Genomic DNA, 20,528 nt, shown 5'->3' on the forward strand with positions numbered 1-20,528 from the left:
TTAAATGTCAGGACCAACTTGCCTAACCCTGGGCCCCTCCTCCCCTCATGGGGCAACATAGGATTGGATGATGGATGAATGAATGGAATTAAAATTTCAGCAGTGGAGCCAGATGAGTTTGTGTATACATTATAAATAAACAGTAGACTAAGCATTCTCTGCGGTAGATATGCACAGTCATAGTGCATGCCAAGGCCATCAGTAAATTGTAAACAAAGTCAGCTGATCACCTTGAACATAAGGCAGAGGTATTTCCACAAGAAATAAATAACTTAATGCAAAATTAAAACAGTTTAATGCAAGATTATTATCCTTACCTAACCTAACCTGTTGTATGCTATTTTGGCATGTTTTCTTTAAGTTACCTTTGGTTAGGTTAGAATTAAAGTTAGTTTAGAATGGGTTGAGTTAGGTTAGGTTAGGTTTAGGTTACCTTAGGTTACCTTTACTTAGGTTTGGCTTGGTTAAGTTAAGGTAGGTTAGGTTTGTTAGGTTTGGTTTGGTTGAGTGTGGTTAGGTTAGGTTGTTTTTGGTTGGGTTACGATATAATTTGTTAGGTTAGATAAGCATGGCATATGAATATGTAAGGTTAGGCTTGTAATAATGAATTTCAGTATATTTGGGTATGTTTTAGAAAGTCTGCCAGTACGCTTGATAAACAGACATGAGTGAATTGGGATGAACAGTGATATGAAGAACTGGGAAAAGAAAGTCATTAGTAAGCAAACTTACTATCTATCTATCTATCAATATACCTAGGCTGCTTCCCCCAAGGAAAGGGAGGTAGCCGAGACAGGACGACACACCCTCCATTTACTCATCCATTTAAACACATTCATTCACATCTTAGCCCCAAAGGGGAGAACGGACAGATCCTCACCGCACCACACCGCACAAGGGTCAACTGCACAATGCAATCAGTGACATCCGCAGCAGGGCCCGACAGCAGAGCTGGTTTACCCCTGCCACATCATAACATACCCATCCCCTTACCCGCACCTGACCTGACTAGCTGATCAGACCAAATGCGGGAGAATATCCCCTCAGGGCTGCGTCATCACTTATTTATTCACAATTTCTCTCCATTTATTTCTGTCACGCACAGCCACTCTTCCTTGCTCGACAGACATCCCTCTCGCATCCAGCGCTCTCTTCACACTATCCATCCATCCTATTCGTGGTCTTCCTCTCAGCCTTACACCTCTCACATCAGATCTAGTTATCTTTTTCACCAATCGCTCATTATCCATTCTCTCCATATGCCCAAACCATCGCAACACCCTCTGCTCAACTCTACCAGCCATCTCCTGAACAACTCCAGTTCTCCTTCGCACTTCATCATTTCGCACCCGATCCATACGCGTCACTCCACACATACTCCTCAGACACCTCATCTTACACCATCATAAAATGATTAGAGTACTGTAGAAAACAACCAGGGAGAATAGGGAGTGAATTGGTAAGGCATCTCTGCATCTTAAACCAGTGTGAGCACGTCTGTAACCGTGAGTGGCTTGCTTGGTTGGAAACAAAAGCCAGTCAGACCAACATCAGTTGTGTATTACTCTTGTGCCTTTGAAATTATTTGAGTATTTTATCCGTAATGATATTAGTATGTTATGAATTTATGAAGCACAAAATTGAACATTACAATTTGTATACCATAATTGAAAATACAGTACACTCAACCCTCGGCTATCACTCCCAGTTGGTCCCGCTGTGGCTGTGCTATAGCTGAAACCGTGATAGCCGAATTGAAGAACTTATGGTAATAATTCTAATTGGTGCCATGACCTCAATATTTACCCCTAAGATACCCTTTTTGTACCACATATTAATATATAATAGTCTAAAAATGAGCGTGTTTTATGATGTGATCACGATTCTTATAAATACCCCTCACAGTTGATTCATTGATGTTATATTTCTTCCCCACACTTTGCTTGGTCTCACCATTCTATATAAGTTTCACATTTCCAGTTTATCTGCATAACTTAGATTCTTCCTCTTCTTTATTTCCCTGCCAGGTACCACAGCATTATGTTGGGTGATGGTAGGGGGACAGGGAGGGGGTACGTTGGCCATGGTCATATCATACAAAAGGTTATTGTTCTCGCTATCAGTGTTCACGGTCTGAGGGCGCGCACTTGAATGATTTGGCGGGCAGGAGACTCGGTCGGGCGGCCGATCAGCGCTCGGCTGGCGCTGACGTCACACGATCAACCACAAAGTGAAACTTTTGTTGGCTGAGCGGAGCACTGGAGCTTGGCCTTTTTGAAATTTTCGAACATTTGCGGTGCGCGATAGCAGGCATTTAGTGCATGATAAAGGTATTTGGGTAGCTTTTTAGATAGGCTTGATAGCGAGATACGCTATAGCAGAACCCGTGATAGCCGAGGGTTGAGTGTATTAGATGCATTTGGCCCAGATTATTGCCATTCATGGCTTCAGGGTGTGGGCAGTGCTTTGGGAAACTTACCTTCTGCCCCAGCTGTATTGGTACCCAGTGAAAAGCAAGTATTTATGGCTGAAAGATCCTGGCCAACGAAAACAGCTCACTTGTGTGATAATGTCATAGGCTGATGTGCCAGGCCAATGTTTGTGAGTCACAGACTTAGCCCAGCTGAGGTGCATAATAACGTTTTTGAGCTGAAATATGCGCTATAATGGCTGGAGTGCTGATTTTCATCTCACAGTGGTAACGAAAACTACTATAACCAAGGGATTACTTATACATTCATATCTCTAATACAGTAATGACATGGGATACGATTATCTGGTGTGTGATTGATCAGTATAACGATCAGTGAAAACTTATACCTGTACTTAGTTTCAGGTTAATTATCACAAAAATCTCTTAAATGATTTTTGCAATGGCTGTTTACAATGATCACAGGTGGATGCTTTGCCACCTGCACAAGCTGACAGACGTACATTTGAGCCAAGACGGGTGCCCTGTGTCCACATGTACACAACCCCCTTCTTAGGGCTCTGTGCATATGTCCTTCTGCCTCTCTGTTTCAAATCCCCGTGTCGCTCGTCCACTCACTCGTGTCATGCTGGTATGATCATCTCACTTGTATTCCCTGTGTTACATCTCCATCTTGCATGTGCACAGCCATCGGATTATGATCGCTATCACTAAATAACAGTGCAAGTATGTTATAAGTGGGGAGAGAACTTTTTTGTGAGAAAATCTGAAACTCACAACTTGGAAAACACGTCAGGTAAGGGTGTTAACCTCAGTGGCAAGCGTGATGTTACTGAGGACACTAAGGGCAAGCTTAAAACGTTAAGGCATAGCCTTTCTCTTAATGTGAAATTGGACATTAACCCCCATCTGCCGGGTGATGTGTATACACATCAAAATTGGGCTTTAGTGGGGCTGCCAGGTGCCGTGTATACACGCAGATGTCTTCCCGCCACCGTTTCAGCTGGCCGCCATATCATCTCACCACCGAAGGGTAGGGAGGGAGTCCCTCTATAGCACACAGACGAGAGTCAGCCTGTCCAGTGCCTTGCCAGGTGTACAACGCTTTCTTCAGGTTCCTCTTTGTCTGATTCCATCTGCGCCACCTGTAGCCAATTGCATCATCCATCCCTGCCAAGCCTTTCTCCAAGGATACTAGAAAAGGGCTCAGTGATGGTGCCATAAGGCATGCCTTTGGATGTTTAGTTTATCTGGAAGTGGAGTGAGTTATCACATTGAAAGCAAAGCCATAGTCAGCGCCATGGGTAGACACAAGAACAGCTCTCAGGTGCTGGAAATTAGTTCTCTTCCTCACATCATCACTCATCAGTGCAAGTACCTACAGACATGAGGATACTTTCATTCGCAAGAGGAAGAGTTGTTGAGTAAAATGGTCATTAATTCATCTCCCTATGTACTGTCACCTCTGCGATCCAGACTTTTACATGGTCAAAAGGGACAGAAAACAAGTCACTATTGATGACCAATGTGTGCTGGAACGGTCAGGAACTCAGATTGCTGGAGACTCTTTCCCACTAGCGGCCTCTTCGGTTGCGTTTATTACATTTCAAGTGGTCAAGTTAAGAATGGTAGCATGCCAAAATGACGGGGCCAGTCTCCAACTAGGCCAACCCAAGCCCAACCTTCGCAGTTTCCCAGAATGCTTCTAAATTTCACGTTAATAAACTACTAGGTAAGCTCTATACCACCAGTTCTCAAGGGTCATACAAACAATAAAGTTCGAGTGGGAGGGAATGTGTATTAACAAGACCAAAAAGTAGAAATCTTCCCCAGCTATTTGCTTTACAGATTAAACATGAATCAGTTGGCACATTGTTCGAAAAATATATCTCTATAAGGTCCTAATATCAAATCCACAAAACTTAGCTCCTCTGTCCCAGTCCAATGTGTTTCTTCATAATTGTCCCTCTGAGCACAAATTTCACTGGTCCAGTCCTCTGCCACTCCCGACCTTAACTTCCACACTGGGACCTTGACTCACTCACTGCGACTTCGACCTCCACGCCTGGACTTGGACTCACTGGTACTTAGACCTCCACACTTGGACCTGCTAGAAGTTAATATGAATAATGAATAACTATTCTCCCCAATGCAAGTAATTCCTTCACATGATCAGGAAGGTCTCATAATGAAGAAACATGAGTTACAACACTTGGCATCTCAAATAATAACAGAATAACATATGGCACTACAGACACATAGGTCTGCTCAAAATAATACTTATTGTAGGGATAACATGGAAGAAAAAGTACTATAACAAATACAGTAAGCATGAATAACTAACTCTAACCATGAAAATCATCACTGCATCAATATCATTGTGCCTCACAAAGTAACTACGTGAACATTTACTCACAACATAGCCTTAATAAGTACTGAATTGCAAAGTCATTTCAACACAATAATAAATAATTCACAGTCCCTGGGCACCTGATACTTGGCCTACAACAATCACACATTTATCTGAGGCTCAGACAGAACTCTGTAGCATTTCGTATTAAGTTACACACTAAATAATAATATAAAGTACAATACACAAATATATGGGAAATACCTCGCTATTCAACTAAAAATGTAGGGGAGGTGAGCGGGAACACAGGACTCACTTCTCCTAAGGCTAATGGCGTCACCGTTACACTTCCTGAGGAACGACAACACTTGATTCTACCCCGAGTCTGTTTCTCTATTTCGTCACTATTATCACTCGTGGAGTATCACTGTTTGCACTTCAACATACCAAACATATCAAAATACTTACAGAATTCCTTGGAATGAGGGGGGAGAGGATAACGACAGTACTGATCAACTGCCATCTACCACGGCCGGTGAGCAAGTGAGACACACCACAACGGCGTGATGCAAAGGGGAGGGGGGGGGATGACGGCATACGTAATTTAACATTTTTATTGTTACAGACTCGAGATAGACTCAGTGTGATGTCTTTCCCCTTACAATCGATTACTCAAAAAAAATAGCATTCTCTAGTTACAATAATTACTCAGCAACCTCTCTCTCTTTATACCCTTACATCGAAAAAACAATAAAAATTATCATGCTTTACATCACTTTGCGCACGTGCACATTAGACTGGATCACTTGACCAAAGGCACATGTTCCCATCTCACTCGAGTTTTTATATTATAAAGAGACTTAATACTAGTAAATTACAGTAGGAAAAAAAAAAGTGACTTAGCAACTAGGTAACTTAATCTATGTTCTGGTCACTTCCGCATGGTAACAACTATGTCCAGGCCACACTCTCTCACTTAACCGAACTTTTGGTCATATAAAATGAACTAGATACACCTCATTATCACTTCCGGGCACTACGCCTAAGTGCTATACTTTCTGAGATACTAAGGTTTGAATACAGGCAATTTGCCCATAGTGAGGTGATGACTGCTTCAAAAATAGCCCGGCATTTGGGGGTTAATAAGCACCATAAGAAAGGACATGGGGCGAATGAGATTGCAGAAGCCCTTAAGCTGCCATAGTCCACGATCTGTATTGTAATTAAAAAATCCAAGGCTGCCCTAGCTGTTTTGCAGAACATATCCACCATGACTGCCAAGTGCATAATAAAGGCTAGAGATCTCATTATTGAGGAGTTGGAGTGCCTCTTGGTGCTTTGAGTTAATAAACTTAACTGAGTGAGGCCACCCCTGCAGCATAGCGTCATCAGCACAAAACTGCTTGAATGTGTAAAAGGATCAGAAGGAGAGCCGGAGAGTGGAGGTAAATTAGCAATTTGAGGCCAGCACAGGGTGGTTTGAGCTATTTAAGCTGTGGGTTGGCCTTTGACATGTGACCCTGCAAAGGGAGGCTGCTGATGCTGACCACGTGGCAGCTGAGGCTCTCCCTGTCCAGCTGAAGATAAGTATCGAGGAAGGGGCATACCGTCCAATATAGGTTTTCACCTTTGATGAAATGGGTCTGTTTTGGTAATGTCGTCATCATCATCATCCAATCCTATGTTGCCCCATGAGGAGCATAGGAGCCCAGGGCTAGGTATCTCTCGAAAAACCTACATTAGCTAGGGAGAATAACATGTGCCTAGCTTTGAGGCAGCCAAGGACTGCCTGGCCTTCCTCCATGGTTCAAATGCAGAGGGGAACCTTCAGCTAAAACCACTGCTCATCTGCCATTGGGAGAGCCCCTGGGCACTGGCATTGTATATGAAGATGGAGGTTATTTGGAAAAGGAACCCCAGGGCTTGGCTGACCATTGCACCTTGCTGATCCTATGTGGCAGGTTACTTGTCGTCTGCCTGTGTGATTATGCTAGCCAGAATGGTCTGACAAACGACTTCTTCCTCCTTGTGGATGACATCCTGAGCCACCCTATTGGCACGGAGGACTGGGTTGACAACATCAGGGTGGTGCACTAGCTCCCCAACACAACATGTTGCTCCAGCCAGTGGGTGATTGTCTCCTTCAAGGCTCACTACCTCTGCCACACCATGGAACAAATGGTGAGAACAGGCTGAAGCAGTGTGCCGCTTTTAGAAAAAGTATAGCTTTAAAAATTCTGTCAATAATATCATGGTGACGTGGAAAGAAGTTTTGGGAAGCATGCCCGCCATCTGGAGGAAGGTATGGCCAGGGTGCATTCACTCTTTCATGAGATTCTCGACAGTGAAGGGCATCCATTGTATAATCATTGACCTCTCCCATGAGGTAGGGTTTGATAAGGTCAGTGAGGACTAATGTTCAAGAGGTTCTGGAGAGCCACACCAAGCAGCTATCCACAGAGAAATCCATTGAGCTAAGGGAACAGGTACCAGAGGCACAGGAGGGTTGCGATGATGGTGGGGAGGAGGAGTTAGTTTGTGTCCTGGACATCAGGATACTAAAGGAGTTTGTGGCCAAGATTGATGATGTTGTTGACTTCATCCAGGACAAAGATTTGAACCTGGTGAGGAGTGACGTATGGCATAGAGCAACACAGGAAGTAGTACAGGGAGCTCCTGATGACTAAGAAAAAAGCAGCACGGCCTTCACGGCCTTCTTCCCCCGTATGACAAGCACCAGCACTGAGGAATGACCATGGCCATTGACTAGTGAGGTGGAAATGCTACATCTTGCCTCATCTGCCTCCATCTTGTCTGCCTCTTTCTCATCATTGTTGCCTGGCGCACCTCTACTCTCCCCCTTTGCATCATTGCACAAATCGTTCCCTACCTCTCTACGTTGCTTTCACAGTGCCTCACTGCAATGCTCTTCTGCTGCCTTACAGGATCACTTTCCTGTTGCCTCACTGCATTACTTTCCTGCCCCACTGAATCTATGTTAAATCAGGGCTCTTGCTAACTGCTGATGGTTGCGAGCCACTTGGCTCCTAAGGTTGCAGATTTACGAGCCAAATAAATTTTTAGTAGCCAAACTGACTACGAGCCGCAGTATTTGTAAACGAACCATCTCTGGAACGTTCAGGCTTTAGTTCGGGTACACTCGGCAACGTTCGTCAGTCTATTTTTAAACATTCACAGTGGCGACAAGGAAAGACTTAATAATTGATCACGATGGCATTTTTGTTAATTTAAATGAGATTTACTTATTTTGTAGTTTGCTGGGTTTTGAAGTGGATGTATTTTCTCCTCGCCAAAAGGTGACTTGCATGTAAAATTTGTTCGCCAAAGGGAAAAAATACTCTCATTTGTGAGCTGTGGCTCGCCAAACAAGAGCCCTGTAAATCAACATCAGTTTACAGTTGATTGGTATGTAGTCATATCCTACTTGAAATAACCTGGTAGTAAATTGGGTTATTACTTACAACTGTGTTAATATCCACTGGATGGAATGGTGTATGCTGATGGCCTGCTATTGATTGTGGAGAATGAGAGGGAGGGAGGTAGAGGAATGATTTAAGAAGTGGAGAGAGGGAATAAGGTACAAGGACTTGAGAGTAAACTCAAAAAAACAAAAAGGTGATAGTATCTAAGGGCTGGTGGTGGTACTGTCAAGGCAGAGGGAGTGTGGCATTGTGCATTTTGTCACAAGGGTGTGGAAAGTAACTCTATCTTATGCAGTGTTTGTGATAAGTGGGTACATTTGAGATATACAGTACACCCATACTCCGATATCCGGCTGTGTTGTGTATCAGTGGGAGTGTTTGGTCAGCGAGTATGTTGGATATCGAAGCAATTTTCCCCATAAGATATTGAAGACAAGCCAGACATGCATTTCAGACCCACACCCAAACTTTCATATACCTTAGTCAAAGAGATTGATGCAGAAACACCATGGATAATGTTATTATCCTCATAAACAATACTGTTGCAAAAAAATGGCACATCAAACATCACATGCAAGAGGGTATGGTGTGGGGACGCGTGGTGTTAAATACCGCTTCAGGGCAACTAAAAAGCCAGGCAGGCTGCTGGCAGTGTGCGAAATGGGGGTGAGGGAGGATGGGGGAATGGGAAGGGAGACAAGCAGGGGTGGGGGAGGGAGACAAGTTGGGGTGGGGGAGGTTGGGGGGACAGGGGAGGAGGCAAGAAAGCCAAACAGCCATACAGCCCCCCTACCCCCAGTCTGTCTCACTCACTTACGACTCACTCATGTACTCACTCACTCACTCACTCACTCATACACTAACCCACCCACCACTATCACTCATTCACTCACTCACCCACCCACCACTCACTCACTCACTCACTCACTCACTCACTCACTCACTCACTCACACACACACACACACACACACACACACACACACACACACACACACACACACACCCACACACACACACACACCCACACACACACACACACACACACACACACACACACACACACACACACACACACACACACACACACACACACACACACACACACACATTATTTTACAGCTACATCAGAAGCAAAACCAAAGTAAAAGATATAATACAACCCATTACAGACGAGGGAATCACCTGTACACAAGAGAAAGATATTTGTGAAGCACTAAATAAGAACTTCCAACCAGTTTTTACAGAAGAAAAAAATTTTGAGAGGGACTATGTGGAACATGCATGTCCACACATACTACCAGATATACAAATATCAGAAAAAGTAATACAGGAGGAGTTAAGTAAATTAGACAGAGGAAAAGCAAATGGTCCTGATGAAATTTCATGTTGGGTGCTATGAGAATGTGCAAAGGAGTTAAGTAAACCATTATTTTTAATTTTCAAGAAATCCTTGAGTCAAGGTAAACTACCTGATATTTGGAAGAAAGCAAATATTGTCCCCTTATTCAAGAAAGGGAATAGGCATAACCAGGGATTTGGGACCCCTTTTTAACGTGACAGCGTTTGAATTGACTCTATCAGGTAGGTATAAGTGAAGGTGCAGAATGTGGTGAAATTGTTTTTTGGCCTGTATGATGGAGCCAGGATTCTGTGGGCTTGAATGATGAGTGAAGGGAAGCGTGGCCCATTGAATTTGGTAGACTTGGGCTGTCTGAACATTGCTACTCCTCACCCTGCCCTAGGGTGGGAAAGGAAGTCCAGATGATGATGATGATGATTCTGGTTGATCACTTTGAGGAACTCATAAGGAAATGTCTCTGTTATTGATTGTCAGTCCAGCTAAGTCACAGATCAACAATCCCCATGGTTTAGAGGAAAAATCCTCAAGAAACTAATCAGATTTAACCAAGAAACACCTGTCAGTACAGTAATTTGATGACCAGGTCAATAGACAATTGGAATTCTCAGGATTGGTGGTTAAGGTTTATTCACATTTTGAAAAGTTCAAAAGAAAGTGGAACAAAGTCACAGTTTACCTGAGATGTGTGTTCTGGTGCTACAGAGAAAATAACTGCCACACCACTCTGATGATCTGCAGTGGACCTGGGCATGCTTCTTATAGAATTTGTCTGAGGCAAGGTATTATTTGATCTATTTTTAGTTTTAGTTTTTTTTGCAGATGATACTGTATTGTTAAGTAAAGATGAAGGGGAACTCCAAGGCTTAGTGAATGAGTTTGGGAGTGTGTGTAAAAAATGGAATTTAAAGGTGAATGTGGGATGAGTAAAGTTGTGGTCTTCGAGAGAAATGAAGTCACTGAATGTACAGTCGCCAAACTTTCCACCTGGGCCACCCAGCCACGAGAGGTGGGGAACGGGTATTGGCAACAGTGTGTCGGTTTGTTCGTGTGTACATGTTCGACGAAAGTTCGAATCATCAACTCTCTTCGTCCGTAGTGAACCCCAGTCAGAGTTCATCCCAATATTCATTCGACGATTTTTAGCCGATAGAATATCAAAGGAACTTCTTGAAAGTCTTGGGTAATGCTAGTATCGAAAATAAGTAAAATAATCTAAAAGACCGCATCTTTACATATAGTACATATTGATAAACGTTATGTTGCATTTACCAGTCACATAAGTAATATCAGAGACAATTGTGATATGTCCCTGCAATTCATGAATCAATAGCAGTTGTGCTTAAAATGACTGGAAACTTTAGCATACTGTAATGCAGAGGTGGTGTCTTCATTTTGCTATAAAATGTGAGATAATGTTGTTCGGTGAATAACCTTTGAGTGTGTAAATGTGTGACCTCACACATAAGCGGCACCGCTCACGATCAATTTTCCTTGAAAAGCGTAAATCATTCTTTAGATGAATGGACTATAAAAGTGTGCTGTAATGACCACAGTCATATGAAATACTTTACGGTAAGTCATTATCATAGCTGCATATAATAGCCACATTCGACAACATATGCAATAACTCTTTGACTGTTGAGGTGACAGTATTTTAAACTCCTACCTCTTCGTGGTGCACCACAGAACATATAAAAACACTTACTTGAAGTAATACCAACGAGGATATAAGCAACCGTTAACAGTGTCAAAACATCATCCTAATGTTTATTGGCCAGTGTCATTCATAATGTGAAAGTGGCAGGTAATCTTACTTGTAACTGGACGTAGATGTTAGGTAAATGCATTCCTCTTCGACCTATACTGATAATGGTATCAAGTGATAACCCTATGAAATGGAATTACTGATATAAGGAGAGAGAGAGAGAGAGAGAGAGAGTGGGGGGGAGAGAGAGAGAAAGGCTTGGAGCGATTCCAGTATATAGTGCATTAACATGTTATGGTAACAATGTAAAAACAACATAGAAAATAAAATGTTAAGTATTGTTAAGAATGCAAATAGTAGAATGCTAATGGATCTCAAAAACTAGTTCGGCAATTATTATCACTGGCGGTATGAATAACGTAACTCCTCCCCCCCCTCGTCCGGCGCCTGCCCTGGCCTTCTCTATGCCAAGCTCCCCCCTTAAGCAGCTCTCCCACCGGCTCGACCAGTTGCCTGGAACCGGTGGCATGGAATTGTTGCCTGCCACGGGTTGCACGGACCAAGGCCAAATGAGTATAGTATAACATATATAATAGTATATATTTATATCATATTATATATATTACCTTATTATAAAATTAATATAGTCGTATTTATTTCACCTTGGTCAGCGCGACCTGTAGCACACAACAATTTTCCGTGCGACCAGTTTCATGCAACTGGCTGAGCCGATGGGAGAGGCGCCTTACTCCTGCGACATTTTTCTCCCCACCCAACTCCTTACCCAGCAATTTATAGGATGACCTCTGACTCTGACGGACGAAGAGAGTTGATGACTCGAACTTTCGTCGAGCTTGTACACACGAACAAACAGATACGCTGTTGCCAGCATCCGTTACCCACCTCTCGCGGCTAAGTGGCCCAGGTGGAAAGTTTGGCGACTGTACAGTGAGGTTGGATGCCTGAGGGTCCTGTCTTGGACGAGAAATGTCTTGAACCAACACAAGACCTTGTGGAAAAAATTAATATTGTCACAAAATCCTCAAAAAGTGCCCCTAAAAACATCAACTTAGACCTATTTTGGCACCAAACAGTTTCCTAGGCATGGTTACGTAAGGAGAGACAAAAACCTAGGAGCAAACGCTGAGTGCAACACACAGTAAGTGTGTCCATGACACTGATGAGGGAGACAAGAGCTAGCCTTGCCTGCTCATCACGTGACCAGATGCCAATACAGTATTTTACTGGACAACATCGCAATCACGTCACTCTCCCGGGCATGGGAACCTTGTCGGACCAGGCGAGACCGTCATAGCTGTTTTCTCCTCGGATTTGGGTCATTTTGAACTGTTGGTTCTGTATTGGACGTATGCATCTGTATTACAGCAAAATACTGGATTATTATTTATGGTCTCTGTCTTGAATGCGAAATGTCTTGGGCAAATCCATCTTGGAAGCAAGGGTACTGTACTTGGGTAGTGTGATAAGTAAGGATGGAAGTTTGGAGGATGAAATGTTTGCAGGGGTACAACAAGGAAGAAAGGTTGCTGGTTCTTTGAAAACAGTGATAAGTAATAGGAAAGTGAGGATGGAAGCAAAAAAGCTGCTGCATGATAATATTGTGATACCAACTCTTGTGAATGAAACTGAAAGTTGGACCTTGTTGGAAGGACACAAGTCCAGAGTGAGAGCAGTGGAAATGAGTTGTTTGGGAGGAGCATTTAGAGTTACATGAAGAGACTGACTGATAAATGAGGAAGTGAAGGAGCATTGTGGTGTGGATGTGAATGTGATAGGAAGTGTTAGGAAAAATACATTGAGGTGGTATGACCATGTGGAGTGGATGGAGAGCAAAATACTAATGAGGAGAATGTATGTGAGTGAGGTGGGGAGGAGGAGAAGGAGGGGGAGGCTGAGAATGAGAAATGGAGGGATGGAGTGAAGAAGTATATGAGAGAGGGGGGCATGAGCTGGGGGAAGGGCAATGAAATGGTGTGGGACAGGGCAACATGGAGGCAATTTTTGTGTGGCCACCCCTTATGGGTTTGAGGTGTCTGGCAATAAATAGATAGATTTTGCTTTTAAGGGAGCAAATATTAATCAGACCAATATTGAACTGTCCTAAAAACTTTTTAATTTCTTGAGCAAGAAGAATGAGTGTTCTCTACTAACCTTTTATGCTGAGATGCCATCACATTACAGTTTGTGCTAGATGCAAAGTAGGCACCATCTTCACTGATGAGCAATTTACACAACAATGTAAATTTATATTGGTGGAGCACTTAGTCTTATGATAATCAGGACAGAAGGCACATACTGGATCATGTGATTTTTTAGGACAGTGGGAAGTGAGGTGTCCACATCCTTGACAGTGATAATGTGGAGTAATCCAGAATCTGTCATAAGCCTTACACCTGTTTAACTCCACAGACACATACCTGGGAGTTAAGTACAGTATAGCCTTTCATACATTTGGTGACATTTTTAATACATACTTGCCATCAGCCTTTTCTTTTGAGAAGAGAAGATCTAGTTTAGCACCCTGATCCAAAAACTGTGCAATATCCATGTTCCTGTCAACAATGTCTGCAACTATTTCATTATCTGAAATCATGTTGGAAATCCTGGCTCAGTGGGTTAGGGAGCACCGTTCTGGCCTAAGGGGTCGCAAGTTAGGGTCCATCCAAGGGTCACTGGTAGACATCAGGAAGGGCATCTGGTCATAAAGTGCCACATGCTCCAAACCTACTCCTCTGCCCAGGGGCAACACCTTAGCCCTTATCGAAAAAAGTGGATACAGTGTATCCATTCATCCATCATCCAATCCTACATTGCCCCATGAGGAGCGTAGGAGCCCGGGGCAAGGCAAGTTGGTCCTGACATTTAATCCGTTAACTGCTCTATACAGCCTGGGCTGTTCCAAGTGCGACTTCTCAATACAGCCCTGGCTGCGCAGGTGAATTTCAAATAAAGTGCCATGGTGACCAAGGCCAACTCATGCAAGCATGTTTGAGCCTTCAAAACCGAAACCGAAAAAGAAAACGAAAACCATACATTCCAATAGGAAATCAGACACTTCGATGTTCATCCATGGCTTTAAGAAGGTAAATATTGAGCTAATATTTCGTTACTACATACTTTGGCATGTGTTCTCTCAATTTCTAAGACAAAATTTGGCCCTTGGGAATTTTCATATTTACCCCTATGTCTGTGCACCACGGAAAGCTCCAAAAAAACGCCATGCACAGTTAACGGGTTAAGATAGAGTGACTAGCCTCACTCATCCCTCAGTGGCACTACGTGAGCAGTAAAGCCCAACCATCCTATGGATATAAACCTTCACTGGCTCAATCCGATTGGAGCGCCTTAATTACCCAAACTGGAGCGCTGTAATTACCCTCTAAACCACCAGGTGCCAAAATTTGGTTACAGTATATGGTTATCACCCAGCATAGTAAATGGTTTCCTGGGGTACAGGAAACTCGGAAAAAAAAAGATGATATTAGACTTATCAAATAACGAGAACATTGCTCTTTTGGTGTCGTCCTTTTTCTTAGGAGGCTTAATTGTAGAAGAAACTGTATTTCTCTCTTTCCAGTTAGTAATAGGGATGGTTTTGAGGGATGCTGTAATGCTCCCAGACACAAAGGCAGTGTTTACCTTAACCTCCTTCTTTTGTCGTATGACCAATACCTGCTTTTCACTCTTGCACTGCATCATTGTCAGAACCTGACCCTTTCAGTTACTGAATTCCATCCTTGATGGTGAGGAGGGCACCTTTGGAGCAGGACGGGAGGCATCCAGTCTCCTTTCAGGGACCTCAAGCTGACTCCCTGAATGGCCCAACCACAACCTTTCAGATCTGGTTGGCCAATCGTGCATCGGGATGACTTAATTATGACTTAAGGCAGTCTTCAACTCAGCTTCACAGCTGTCACGGAACCATTTGATGCCAGATTTCCGTCTTTTTTTATATTCTTTTTCTTTTCTTTCTTTCTTTCCCCTCCCCATAAAATTAAGGTCCTGTTTCTCTTCCTCATCAATACAACCAGCATGGAAAAATGTTCCACAGGCATAGCAGCCCAGTGGCATTACCTTCCCCACACTTTGCCACAGACACAGGTTTGCCATCTTGCTATATCACAGCGATAGGAGAAACTAAAAATCAAAATAAAAGGGGGGGAAAAAAGAAAGTATCGTTTGGGGCAAAAGCTCAAGGTAGTGCTGTCCTCATCTGTGTCACCTGTGGGGTCAGAAATAGTGCTGTATGAAAATTACAAACAAAAAATTTTCATGGGGTGTTTGCGAGATCATCACGAGCAGGTGGGGTACGAAATGGCCACTTTTCTGAGAGAGGTAATCCCAAATTACTGAGGTGCTGCAAAAGCACTGAAAATAGGTTCCATTGAGTATGATACTGCCACTGGTCTTATAAAAAAAAAAAGTGGATAATGGTTGCCACCACCTACCACCAGGAGGGGGAGAGTGAAAAGAGTTTATGTCAGTGAGTTTGAAGGTGGGAAGAGGTATGGTAGGCTAAGAAAAAGGAGGATGGATATGATGATGAGAGTGTAAGAACGCAAAGTAAGTTGATAGATATTGTATAGGGAATTAAGAGGGGATCAGGGTGGTGAGGTTAATTGTGTACTGTGGAGTACAGTACATGAAAAGAGTTTTGCACCACATTTTTAGTCCTCTACCAGTGTAACCTGTTTGGGACTATAGGTTTGTGTAGTTCTGTCAATACGTCAGTCCGCCTGCAATTTTGTGTTCGCTCTGTAACTTCTGCATGCACTGGCAGATTTTGATATAACTTCACACAATTGTTCTCCATACCATGACAGTATGTCGGATGCAGCAACCATCCATCTACTCCCAAAGTCAGAGTCACACTTGGGACTCAGACAAGGTCAGGTGCTCCCATACTTAACCCCCTGATGCTGGGCTCCCTGCACTCTATACCCTTCCCACAACCGGGCTTCTTTTCATAATTTGGATTTTCCAAAAATTAGTATTATTTTTTTCTTTGAAATCAATTACAAAATGATACAAACACACAAAGAAACTGTGTGCTTAGCCTCTGCTGGTGAATATCTTGACAAGTGAGTGGGTGGCTGACTGGTCATTTCATGTGTACTCTGCCCTCCAGGTACCCCCCCCCCTACTCTGTCCCAGCTAGCCTCTCCCTGCACCCTCAGGTGCACGAGAGAGCTTACCACACCACCCTCAGTGAGTTTGGCGCACGTTTAAGTTTAAACATCCATCTCTATCTATCTATAGCCCGACACCCTAATCCCGCAAAGGGTGGCCGCAGACAAAACGCCTCCAAGTCACTCTGTCACCCACCATTTGACTACCCTCCCCCCAACTCACCCCCCCCTCCCTCATATACCTCTCAACTCCATCCCTCCACCTCATCCTCAGTCTACCTCTCCCTCCCTCCACCTCACCTACATACACCCTCTTAGTCAGTCTTTCATTCTTCATTCTCTTCACATGTCCAAACCACCTCAGTGTATTTCTCCTGATCTTCTCAACCACATCCACATCCACCCCACAGCGTTCCTTCACTTCTTCATTCATCAACCTGTCCCTTCATGTCACTCCACATGCTCCTCTCAAGTAACTCATTTCCACTGCTCTCACTCTTGACTTGTTCCCCTCTTGCAAGGTCCATGCCTCGCTTCCATACGTCAGGGTAGGGATCACAATACTATCATGCAGTGACTTCTTAACTTCCAAACTCACCTCCCTATTTCTCATCACTGCTTTCAGTGTACCAACAACCTTCCTTCCCTGCTGTACCCTTTCACGCACTTCATCCCCCAAAGTTCCATCCCTACTCATCACACTACCCAAGTACTTGAATGCACTCACATTCTCCATATCCTCACCATTCAACCTCACTGCACACTCTGTGACTTCATTCCTCTCAAACACCATTACATTACTTTTGTTTACATTAACTTTCAGATTCCTCCTCCTACACACTGTCCCAAATTCATTCACCAAACCTTGCAACTCCCATTCATCTTCACTCAACAATACTGTATCATCAGCAAACAGCAACACCGGAAGCTTCCAAATCTCACCCTCATTCATTAGAGCCACCCCCACATCCACTGCCCTACCCTGCACCTCCTTTACAACCCCGTCCATGTATATATTAAACAGCCATGGAGACATCACACAACCCTGTTGCAGTCCCACATTGAGATCAAAGAACTCACTCAGCTCACCATCCACTCGCACCGCAGCCCTAGCTACCTCGTACATACTCTTCACAGCACTCACAATTTCCCCTCCACTCCATTTATTCTTAATACCTTCCACATACCTTGCCTATCTATTTTGTCATAAGCTTTCTCCAAGTCCATGAAGGCAGCATACACTTTCCTTCCCTTCTCTAGATACTTCTCCACTAAACATCTTAGAACAAATATCTGATCTACACACCCTTTTCCCTTCCTAAATCCCCCTTGTTCTTCTCCAACTAGCTCCTCTGTCATATGCCTAACCCTATCTATAAGTATTCTACCATATATTTTACCAGTCACACTAAGTAGGCAAATACCCCTATGGTTACCACATACTTCTCTCTCCCCTTTACCTTTGTATAAAGGAACAATTATACCTGATTTCCAGTCCTCTGGAACCCTTCCCTCTTCCCATGCCAATCTACACAACTTCCATATCCACTCCACAACAATCTCACCTCCATACCTAAGCATTTCACCACACACTCCATCAATTCCTGGGGCCTTTCCCAACTTAATCTTCTTCATTGCTTACACTACTTCCGCCCTACTGATCTCTTCCTCCCTCCTCTCATCTCTTCTTCTCCCAGCCATTCCCCAACCACTTATACTCGCACTGCTCTCACTCTCTATATTCAACAAATCCTCAAAGTGCTCCTTCCATCTCCTCAGTTTCTCTCTCTTCTCCACCAACAATCTATTATTCCTATTTTTCACTCCCCTACTATTTCCCCTTTCACACTGCCTTACTTTCTTTACCTCCTTCCAAAACAATTTCTTACTCTCCCTCCATTTCACACTCAGATTCCTCCCAAACTCTTCATCCACTTTCTTTTTACTCTCCTTCACCAGTCTCTTCACTTCCCTTCTCCTGCTCACATATACCTCTCTCTTCTCTCTCTCATCTTCTCCCCTACCTCTACTCGCTAACCATTCACTATATGCCTTCTTCTTTTGTTCTACAGCTCGTTTCACCTCATCATTCCACCATGCTGTCCCTTGCACACCCTTGCATCTCCTCCTGTGAAATATGAAAACGTCCTTAGACATGAACCGGCGCCTCTCGACTACACGTCCTCAGGCTTGAACCGGCATCGGAGTTAACAGCCATACCTACATTCGTGTCTGCTCTGTAACTTCTACATACGTGGACTGATTTTGATATAACTTCATATAATTGTTCGCTATACTATGATGATGTGTCGTGTGGAACAACCAGCCGGCTACTCCCAAGGTCCCCCCCCCCCCTTTTTTTTTTTTTTTTTTTTTTTTTTACAATAACAAAGGAAGGAAAATTAAAAGAAAAAAATAATCCATACGCTTGATTACAGGTGTCCTCCAGTTATAAAAAATCTGTAGCAGTTGGACTTGAACAGCATGTATGGTTATCATCTGGTAGGGGCCTTGTACTGTACTGCATGGCATTGCTGATTGCACTTTTTTTTTTTTTTTTCTTTGTTTGACACTGACTGACTGGCAGATGCATGTGGAGTTCAGCAGTGAAAAAAATATATTCTGACATTTAGGCATGTGAGATAAATTTCAAGGCTTTGAATGATGTCCAGCTGGTTGTTTGGCTGTATGATATACTGTATATAATTCTGTTACTTTCATACCTTCTGTATGCTTGTGTCTTGATTCTCTCTCCCTCATCTTTAGGTTGGAAGAAAGGTCAGATACTGCTACGGCTGCTGCTGATGATGAATGCTGGAGTATTGATGAGCTATAGAGAGTTTCCACTTAGGCAGCAAATTAGAAAATGTTTTTTATTCTGATGATTAATTGAGATCTGTTATAGTACAGTAGTATAAATTTAACAGGCTTTCTTTGCATTGTACAGGGTAACAAGAATTTTCTTTTTTAGTATAGTATTAATAAAATTATGCTACTATATTTGACCCTTTTCACTGCATAATGTACAATATAGCATGAGTGGATTGCTAACAGAATTGCTTCTTGTGTGCTGCAGGCAACTATTCGCTGTCGCGTGTTCTGCCGCAAATCTACGCAGTGAAGAAGGAGCCAATCCACGACCATGTGATGACGCTTGTGTCTCTGCTACCTCAGTGTGACACTAATGAGAAGCTTGGACTCCTCATGCTCTTCTCGCTTGTTGCAAAAAATAGACCTGCCGTATGTTTTTGCCTTTATCTTTTACTTAGTTATTCAGTTGACCAACTATTTAGTTAGTTACTTAATTTTATCATTATTCACTGTTAGCCACTTTGTGATTTTTTTTATTTCATTTTGCAAGCTTTTGTTCTTGTTTATTTGGTGAGCATTTGAATGAGCTTTGCTTCTATAATCTCCTGGGACAGAGTGATTATTCATAGAAAAGATAGGCATCTCTTTGTAAACCAAGTACACCAGTAATTTAAATTACGGTACAGTACAGTAAAACCTCACTATAATGGACTAATTGGGGACCAAGCCATTTTGAAAAGAGCTAAATTCCGATAAATGCGACATCCAGGCTTCCCCCTGCCTACCCGGACTTTTTCCGATATATCTGACATTAGTCTGGATTGCACCAACAGTTTTTAAACTGTTTTCTCACCATCCACTCACTCGATGAAGTACTGCTCTCAGATGTCTGCCTTTTCCTCTCCTCCATCCTTCTTTCCTTCCATCCTTCATTCTTTCCTCGTCCTTCTGCCTACGGGTGACTTTACACTCCGTCATCTGTCTTTCTTTCCTTCATTCTTCCCTTCCCTTCTGCCTGTGGGTGACTCTACACTGAGTGAGAAGCCAAATGGTTTCATTTACTACACTGGGTGGTAACCATATAACCAAATTTGGGGCCTGGTGGTTTAGTGTGTAATTCCAGCACACCAGTCAGATTGAGCCAGTGAAGATTTATATCCAAGGGGTGGTTGGAGTTTATTGCCCACGTAATGCCACTCAGGGATGAGTGAGACTGGTCACCCGCATCTTAAATGTCAGGACCAACTTGCCTAGGCGCCAGGGCTTCTATGTTCCTC

General features: G+C 43.2%; 1 protein-coding gene across 1 annotated transcript in view; it reads left to right on the forward strand.

Annotated features, from left to right (window-relative positions):
• Positions 1-20,528, forward strand: part of melt (ventricular zone expressed PH domain-containing protein melted) — a 671,576-nt gene that overhangs the window by 163,060 nt on the left and 487,988 nt on the right. Inside the window, exon 7 of the mRNA XM_080267230.1 lies at positions 19,517-19,680. Coding sequence (XP_080123356.1) covers positions 19,517-19,680 — 164 coding nt within the window. The remainder of the gene's footprint in view (positions 1-19,516; positions 19,681-20,528) is intronic.

This window comes from Coenobita brevimanus, chromosome 23 (genome assembly GCF_032717465.1).
Source record: "Coenobita brevimanus isolate Jiangsu-jjx chromosome 23, ASM3271746v2, whole genome shotgun sequence".
NCBI lineage: Eukaryota > Metazoa > Arthropoda > Malacostraca > Decapoda > Coenobitidae > Coenobita > Coenobita brevimanus.